This window comes from Lampetra planeri, unplaced genomic scaffold (assembly GCF_965212315.1).
Source record: "Lampetra planeri unplaced genomic scaffold, kcLamPlan1.2.h2 scaffold_1503, whole genome shotgun sequence".
Taxonomy (NCBI): Eukaryota; Metazoa; Chordata; class Hyperoartia; order Petromyzontiformes; family Petromyzontidae; genus Lampetra; species Lampetra planeri.
In genome coordinates this window covers 8,842-18,145 of record NW_027614226.1, presented here as the reverse complement: position 1 = coordinate 18,145, position 9,304 = coordinate 8,842, and the positions used below count along the sequence as shown (strand labels likewise).

The following is a 9,304-nucleotide window of genomic DNA, read 5'->3' as shown; positions in this document are numbered from 1 at the left end:
CAGCCCAGGACCCGACGTGAAACCCGTGGACGAACATGCATGTTGACTATGGAAGTAACGGGGGGAAACCATTGCAAACCAGAGCATTTTATCCTCAAAGCCCCCGTTTGAATTCTGGAGCTTCCGCTGCTACGTTAGCTAACTGGGTGTAAGGCGACGGCGGTGGGGGAGAGCTGCACACGATGCTTTGTCTACTCCGGTTTCACGGTTTGTGTGGACGTAAACAGAACCGCCTCGGATGAAACGACGTTCGCCTGGGCCTCCCCGTGAATGCACCTCTTATCTCAGCCACCGACACACACCGAGGATGGATTGGATGTGAGACTAAGCGGTACAAGGGATGTGCAGCCTGGATGTCATATACACGATGGACTTGTCGACGGGGAACTGAGTCGGTCGTGTTCATCTATGCGCTCTTCAAAGCCACCGGACTTCCCCGGAAAAAGCAGTAATTTCACCTCGCAGTACACGGGGGGCGTGGAGCTGCCGCCGCCTCGATTGGCTGGTGGGGTCGGGTTGAGTTACCGTGTGGCTGTGGTGTTTTAGTACCAGTACATCTGAACGCAGCGGACCGGAGGCCCGGGTGAGGCAGCGGAGATGAACCCGGTGAATGCGACCTCTCTGTACGTGTCCGCGAGCCGTTCGGTGCTGCAGTGCGACCCCCGAGACCCTCGGGCCCTGGCGGAGCTGTGCAAGCTGCTGCCGTTCTTCCGCCAGTCCCTGTCCTGTCTGGTCTGCGGTGAGTGTGTGACAGTTTTTTTTCCTTTTTTGTTGTAAGGAGAAATGTGTGTGTGTTTTTTAACGTAGGTTCGTGCGTTGTTGACAGCTGCGTTCGCAGTGGGAGCCAGGCTCTAACTAGAGAGGCGTTCACATGCAGTCGGGAAAATCAATTTATGCAAGGAGCGGGACGTTTGCAGGTCCAGTTTTTGGACAGTGGCGACGAATGATGAATGACAATACGAACTCGAAGCAAAATAGCTAATGCAAATGTATATTGCTGTGCATTTTTATAATATACAATGGTGCTGCATGTGAAAAATACATATATTGCACGAAAAATGTTGGTAGGACTAATACGTTATGTTGGCAGCTCCTTAAAATAAATGTTTCATTGGAGATTTAAACACACTACAAATTCATTTTCTTCAAATATAGTAACTTAATCAGGTAAATACATTCTGGAACACAATAATATACTTTTAATTGTTAATCTAAAGAATGCTCCTGAAAATAAAATGCGTTAGAATATGTTAATATCGTCAACTCCCTGCTATTTCAACTTGAGACTGATGGCATATTTCTCTGTAGTGGGGTTTCCGGAGGCCAGTGAACGCAGCATCACTCATCATGACACACCCCCTCTCTGTACTGTTTGCCCCCATCGGGGCGTTTGCCAAGTTGAATAACAGGTCCTCCACAGATTGGATGCACAGCTCTTCCTCACCTTGTCCCTCACATCTTAAGAGTCAAGGAGAAACACATAAACAAATTTGCATAAACTAAGAAAAATCCCACCAGCTGCCTTTGTTAAGTCAATTAATGCGAAGCAGCCTTCTGCTACTTTATTTTTTGAGATTTAATTTATTCTTATTTATGTTGAGTCATAGTTTTACCTGTTCACGTAAAGCAGTACTTGTTTCACACGTTTCTTGTCTGTTGAAGCCACATGAGTGATTTTGCAAATCAAAAAATGTATCACTAGTGTTTAATTTCATTCTTAAATTGTTTCGTGTGTGGGTCATCAGGGTTGCAGCCTTTTTGCATTCAGATGAACGTGTCTGTCTTCGTTGTCTGAGCTCATACGTGAAGTTCGATATAGACTCTTGATTTTTCACACACATGCAGCGAGTTGCACAGTGAACTTGTAAGGTTGCCTCATGAATGGACCTTCATCCTTTTTTTTTTTTTTTTCCCTATCTGCAGCTGCAGTCCCTAGCAACCAGCGCTGCTCAGGAAGCTCCTCTCAAAGAGTCAAAGAGCGGTTGTCGTTGAGTCTGGATTGTTGCCATGCACCACTTAGGTTGACAAAACGTTTCAATTAAGTCGGTTCAGCTAATGAGTTCAAACCATTTGTAAGTGGGAGACACTGCTGGTGTTTCTACAGCCGTCGGGGGCGTCGTCGGTGATTTTCATTTAGCGTTACAATTCAAAGCTCATGTTGCTTTTTTCTGGTTCCTGTGAAAGTCTGAATCATCAGTGCAAGTTGGTCTGCAAGTGTGAAACATGTGATGTATTAATATTTTCTCTATTTGATGCCCCCTCCCCGCCCCCCCCCCACACACACACTGCCATCTGTAGGCAACCTGCTGCAGGATCCTATAGCTCCCACCGACTCGTCATGTCAACACTACGTCTGTCGAGGCTGTAAGGGCCAGAGGATGCAGCTGAAGCCGTCCTGTAGCTGGTGTAAAGACTACTCGCGCTTTGAGGAGAACAGGCAGCTCTCCCTGCTCGTCCACTGTTACAGGAAGCTCTGTCTCTACATCACCCAGTCGCCGCTCGCACCGCACATAGCAAGCGCCGCCGGTGACTCGCCAGACCTCCAGGCCATCCTCAACGAGGGCCTGAAGTTGGCAGAGAACGAGCCGGAAGCGGAGGACGCGCCACAGACGGCCTCCACCTCTGAGGTGGTCCAGCCCGCTGAAGCTCCGCCTCTCAAGGACTTCAAAGGAGAGGACGCGAGTCCCGTGAGCATTAATGGACTGCATGATTGTAACGGCCTGGTAAGTCTGGGCACCCTGCAGCCCGTCACCATGGAAACGGGTGGAGGCGTCGCAAAGGAGGAGAGCTTCTCGGAAGAGATCCCGGTGTGTGTGAGCGTCACGGGCGCTGGGGAGGCGGGCCTCTGTGACATCAGCGCGTTCGGGGACGACTTGAAGCACGGTGGGGGGCCGTTGTTGTTGAGTGTCGAGGAAGTGCTCAGGACTCTGGAGACGGACGCGGACCCCGTCCCCACCTCTGAGCCCATCTCCCGGCTCGACTGCCCCCCCATGCCCCAGTCCAGCCTCAACGGGTCTCACTGCCCACCTGGCCCTGACTCCTCCCGCCTCATCCCCTCTCTCCCCCCAGAGAACAGTCCCCGCCCCCTCCAGCCTCACTCTCAGCCCTCACTGCAACCCCCCCCTCAGCCCTCTACAGTTGTCCCCCATGTCCCCCCTCGGTGCCACCGTAAGCGCTCCCGATCGGAAAGCGACAGCGAGAAGATGCAGCCCCTACCTATCTCCAGTCTACTCCGGGGGCCTCCCCTGGGTGCCAACAGCTCCCCCCACCACCCTACCCACGGTGCCACCACCAAACAGGAGCCCAAGTACCCTGCTGCTACGCCCCACCTGGCACCGGTGCCTAACGGCGGGCCCCCCAAAGGTGGGAAAGACTGTGCTGGTTGCAAACAAGGCGCTGAAAAAGACAGTTGAGCACCACGGGGGCCCCAAGAAGGCCCACACCAAGGCCAGGCAAGGGGCCCCCAAACCCCGTGCACAACCCCGTGATCGAATACCCCCCCACCCCCACACTCATCCACTGACACACCCGCCCAGCCCCTCCAAACCACTGTACAAGAAGCCTGTGGAGAAGAAGGGCTGCAAGTGCGGCCGAGCCACACAGAACCCCTCCGTATTGACCTGTAGGGGGCAGCGCTGCCCCTGCTACTCTAACCGCAAGGTGATCATTGCTGCCGGCCTCTGTAATTACACCCCCACCGTCTGCTGCTTCGCTTAGTGCTGCTGTATGTGCAAGAGCCGTTAATGTTTGGAAGTAAACAACTAACACATGCTGTAAAGATTTAAATTTGTATTTATTGTCTTTTGTCAGGAAATTGGGTTAACACACATCTGCACAAAGTGCAACACGCAACATAAGCCCCCCACATCCAACATATACACATATACCCTTGACATATTTACAATTATTCTTATGTCTAATTATACTTTATTGCCCTGTTCCTGTACAGACACAGTTCGTATTTGTGTCTGTCGTTCCTTACGTTGTGGTTCATTTGTGCTCGTTGTTGCTAGGCGTGCCTGGACTGCATCTGCCGCGGCTGCCAGAACTCCTACATGGCCAACGGAGAGAAGAAGCTGGAGGCCTTCGCCGTGCCAGAGAAAGCTCTGGAACAGACCCGGCTCACGCTGGGCATCAACCTCACCAGTATCACGGCGGCGGCTCTCCGCAGCCCGGCCACCAGCTCCCCCGGCAGCGCCCTCCTCAACGTCAGCGCGGCCACGGGAGCGCCGGTCACAGCCACCTTCCTGTCCGGGGGGGGGCACGACAACAGGGGCTTTGACGAGTCGCTGGAGATGCGGTTTGACTGTTGAGGTCCTGCCCTCACACACACACACACACACACACACACACACACACACACACTCCCCCACCCACCCTTCTCCAGTCAGTCGTCATGCACATTCCCCAACCCCCCAGCTGGGCGTCCACCGGTCCACGCCAGGGACTCGTGGCAGTGGAGCCAGAACAAGGCAGCTAAAGTGGCAGGCGGGGGTGAGGGTCACCTCCCTCCGTCCATCGCCCCAAACTGCACCCTGCTTGTGGTTTTTGCGTACAGATGCAGGATGGAGGAGACGGACACAGAACGAGGAGATGTAGCTTTACTGTATGTGCAGAGATTTCATTTCAGTGGAGATAGCTTCTTTTCTTATGTTGGTTTGTTTGTTTTTCTCTCCCCCCCCCCCCCCCCCCATGGGTAACGTATAGAGCATGTTGAGTAGCAGGCTGTGGTCGATTGTACACCTCAGTGTGTGTGCGTGTGTGTGTGTGTGTTAGCATGAGGAATGAGGGGACGGGGTTTGATGTGGAGATCATTAGCAGGAACAGCAGGAGATCCCATCATCAGTCTGGTGTAATTTATACAAAAGAAGACCATTTTTGTACATGGACTTCACCATTTCCATTGAAGAAGAAGGTTTTATGATATATTTTATAAGTTGCATCACAGCAATGGAAGTTGGAGGAAGGCAGACCCGCATTGAACCAGAATGTTTCACACACACACACACACACACACGGTAAAAGATGCAGAGCTGAACTCAGACCGCTAGAACACGATTCAAAGAACTTAGGAAGCTCCTGTGACAGTGCTGTGGAAACACCAAGAAGGATCATTCAACGTGTTTCCTGGGATTCAGTTTCCTGTTTTTCTCTCGTGTTAAACCCTCTGGTTGACTGCAGGCCCTTGTACTTCATTTTTCACCAGTTTTGTTTTCTGGAAGCTACACACATGCTGCTAAATGCCACTCGAGAAGGAGAGCACACCTGTTTTCCTTGTGTTTTGTTTTTTTTTAAAGTTGCATTAACCACATTTGCAGTATTTATTGGACGTCTGCAAACGTGGGCTCCGTATTGTCGGGCGTCACCGCAGCGCGCGCTGCCTGTCATGTCTGTCCGCTCAGTCTGGCCTGTGTCTCAGTTAAGTTGCTGTCCTCTTCTTAGTGTTAGTTTCTGGTGTCTTCAAATATTTTTTTTGTTCTCCCTCGGGGCATTTAAATACCTGTATTATAACTGTAACATATTTCCACAAAAAAGAAAGAAAATCCAAAACTTAAAAATGTTGCTCTGTGGTTATTTGGTCGTTTCATCAGCTGCCACACGGTGAACAACAGGGGGCGCCAGAGAGCTTCCTGCACATGTCCTGGTATCTTGGGAGTTTGGTATTACATCAATTTGCACAAAACCTGTCAGGAAACAACAGGAAATGTGCATTTCTGTTGGTGTGTCAAATAATTTGCAGTACTGATACTAAAATTACGTCTCAAACTTCAGATGAAGTGCTAATGTAATCACTGCTCATACAGACGTTCACATTTATGATATAGTCACGATTTGCAACCACGTCATTCTCACAGTTTGACTGCAGCTGGATGTTTCCTGTAGATTTTACATAGAACACCTCCTTTCCAGAACTGCGTTCCCGTTGGCTAGTGACTTTTTGTGTGACGGTTTGTTGTGTGACACTAGCTGACAGTCAAACGTGTTGGCCATGGCCTCAACTCGACTCCTTGTCACGGTACGTATGAGTCTCATTTTCTTCTCATACAGTTTGTGTTGTTTTTGTGTGTAAAGCAAGAAAACCGCTAGTTTATGAACAGCAGAGTAAAAATATGGATGACCCAGGGAAGATGCAGCATTGGCTCCTATGCATGTTTGTTTCTCATACCACAAACTGCCTTGAACTCTTGATTTCTTCCCATGTCTCCTCAATAACAGTGAATCATGTAGAGCTGGCGGTGTGTCGGTTGGTGCCCAAGGAGCGGCGGCGACGTGCAGCTGCTTCAAACCGCTGGTCGGCTGGACAGTGACCACGGCCACCATCTGGTCCCAGTGCTCGGTCCACAGGCTGCAGCGTGTCTCCAGTCCACGACCGCATCTGGTCAGAACCTCACCAAACGTCCCCTCCTTGACAGCTGCGCTTCACCATGAAAATACAACGGTTCGCTGTGCAGTGCTGAGATGTAGCTGCAAATGAAAATATTCAGTTATAATTCACATCAGTCATGAAATGAAACTTGCTCAAGGCAGAAGAACCACAGTCACCATCACACCGGTGTCATCGTTCATAGCTGATTGAGATGATTTACCAAGCTGAGCCATGTCCGTTTCCCCAGGAGAGTGAATACATTAACGACTTATGTCCATTTAAGTATGCATATTTTTTCTTTCCAAGACTTAATGTTTTCACATTGTGAGTTTACAGCTTGAGATTTTTGTGATGTAACTGTAGCATAGCATTTTTTTTAATCATACAGCTTATAGCATGCCATGTTTTGGTTGTAATGATATAGCATGACTTTTCCCAACATAATGCTACAGCATGACGTTTTTGGTAATAAGCATGACATTTTTTGCGATACTAGGCACGACAGTTTTCTGTTTGAGGCTGAGGTTCTGACAGAAACATTGTACTATTACCTTACATTTTTCAATGGAAAAAACGTCATGCTTTACGTTTTTTTTATCAAAAAACATACGGCTGCAAAAAAAGTCATGCTATAGCTCTTAGCCTTTTTTAACATTAACATGTCATTTTTGTTGAAAATATATTGTAATTGTCATGTAATTGTCATGTTTTTTATGTGGATAAAGATTCCTCCGTTTGTAAATATTTGGTGATGTGTTTTTTTTCTCTTTTCATATATAGATATACTATAGGTATACGTAAGTGCTTACTATGACTTTTTTTTATTAAAAAACAAAACAAAACATGACCTTTTTGTCAAAAAATTGATCATAATGAATCATAATTACTTTTTTCTTCAAAAAAACCTATGACTTTTTTTCCGTCCAAAAAACGTAAGGCCATACTATCATTTTTTCATCAAAAAACCCGACATGCTATAGCATGACTTTTCGTCCAAAAAACATCAGGCTATACTATGACGTTTTTTTTTTGGTCCGAAAAACATAGACTATTTTCGTAAAAAAAAAAAGTAAGGCTATAGTGTGACTTTTTTTTGTCAAAAACACCCCGTATGACGTCTTATTTCATAAAAAAAAAACCATAACGCTGTAGTATGACTGTTTTCGTTTAAAAAAATCGTAAGGTTACACTATGGCCTTTTTTTCGTCAAAAACGACATCCTATAGCATGACTTTTCTTAGTCAAAAAAACGTAAGGCTATAGTATGACTTTTTTTTTATCCAAAAAGCATAAGTCTGAAGTATGACTTTTTTGGTCCAAAAGACGTAAGGACATGCTATGATCTGATATTTTCATCAAAAACAACGTAACGCCATATTATGACTTTTTTCATTAAAAAAAAAAAAACGTAAGGCTATAGTATGACTTTTTGTCAAAAAATTTAAGACTGACTTTTTTTGTCAACCCCCCCCCCGTAAGAATACACTGACTTTTTTGTAAAACAAAATGTAAGGCTAATAGTATGACTTTTTCGTCCAAAAAACATAAGGCTATACTATGACGTTTTTTTTTTGTCCGAAAAACATAGACTATTTTCGTTAAAGAAAAAGTAAGGCTATAGTGTGACTATATCAAAAAAACGTAACGCTATGACTGTTTTTGTAAAAAAAAACATAAGGCGTTTTTTTTTGTCCAAAATGCATAAGGCTATAGTATGACTTTTTTTCATCAAAAAAAACGTAAGGCTATACTATGACTTTTTTTTCGTTAAAAAAAGTAAGGCTAAGAGGGTTTTTTTGTCAAAAAAACATAATTCTATAGCATGAAAAAAACGTAAAAAAACGTAACATTTGACATTATGACATTCTGACATTTTTTTTGTTGAAAACAAAAAAAAAATAAGGCTATAGCATGAATTTCTTCCTCTAAAAAAATGTAAGGCTATAGTAGGACTTCTTTTCGAGAAAAAAAATCTCTAATCTGAATTTTTTTCGTCAAAAATAACATGCAGAGATGGAAGAGACATGCAAGCTTCAGGGGACTGAGAATAAAACCAAGTAAATCACATTTAGTGGCCACATATTAACAAATTTATAGTTGTCGAACTGAGGCAGAACATTTTCAGTAACTTGAAATTCAAATATCCTTATTGACACATCTAAGATTGTAAAATCCTTTTAATTTAATTATCAATAGAGTCAATCAATATACATTTTCTGGCTTTATCCCAACAGTTTTTAACAATCAAAACCACGGCAACATGCTACATGTTACAGCATTGAACATCTTCATCACGTCATTGTTCATGCAAATGTTTCAACAATTGAAAACCTCACTGGGAACCCAACATCTGAACTTGTTTCATTATCTAATCAACAGAACGGGCCGTCGATGAATCAAACGGTAAATCACTCTGAGATCTGCTCCCAGACGAACATAATGTGGATTAAAAAAATATATGACCTCACCCCTGAACAGGATTTCTGCCTGCAGATTCATCAGCAGCGACAGTTGTTTGACAATAAATAACTGAAGAGTGATTGGACCGAGCGCCCCCTAGTGGCAGACATACATACTGTGTGTTTCTGTGGCTAAAAAGTGAGTTTTTAACACTGGGTCGGACACAGAAGATGACTCAAACATTATCTGGTATGAAGCAAAACTGCTGTACTCACATCTGCAGTGAAATGTAGTCACATCTACACACGGTTCAAAGTCTCTGTCAGCTTCTTCTTTCCTCCTCACAATACCAGTGTTTCCATTGTTATTCTGAAACAGGAAGATTTCCTGCACTCCTTGTTTCACTTCCTCGCCACGTGATCCTTCTGTCTTTACAGGTTCGTTGGAAGTCACCTCAAAAATCACAGCGTCTTGATGTTTACGGACACGTCTCCGTCTCCGTCTCCGTCCTGGGGATCCGCAGCTGAGAATCGTCGT

At 45.7% G+C, this 9,304-nt stretch overlaps 1 protein-coding gene across 1 annotated transcript; it reads left to right on the top strand.

Annotated features, from left to right (window-relative positions):
- The first annotated feature begins 597 nt into the window (after nucleotides 1-597).
- LOC144739453 (E3 ubiquitin-protein ligase MSL2-like) lies at nucleotides 598-4,313 on the top strand. The gene is given in 4 exon segments (XM_078622406.1): nucleotides 598-739; nucleotides 2,299-3,355; nucleotides 3,357-3,660; nucleotides 4,014-4,313. Coding segments are annotated over 4 exon segments (1,803 nt in total).
- Nucleotides 4,314-9,304: the final 4,991 nt, after the last annotated feature.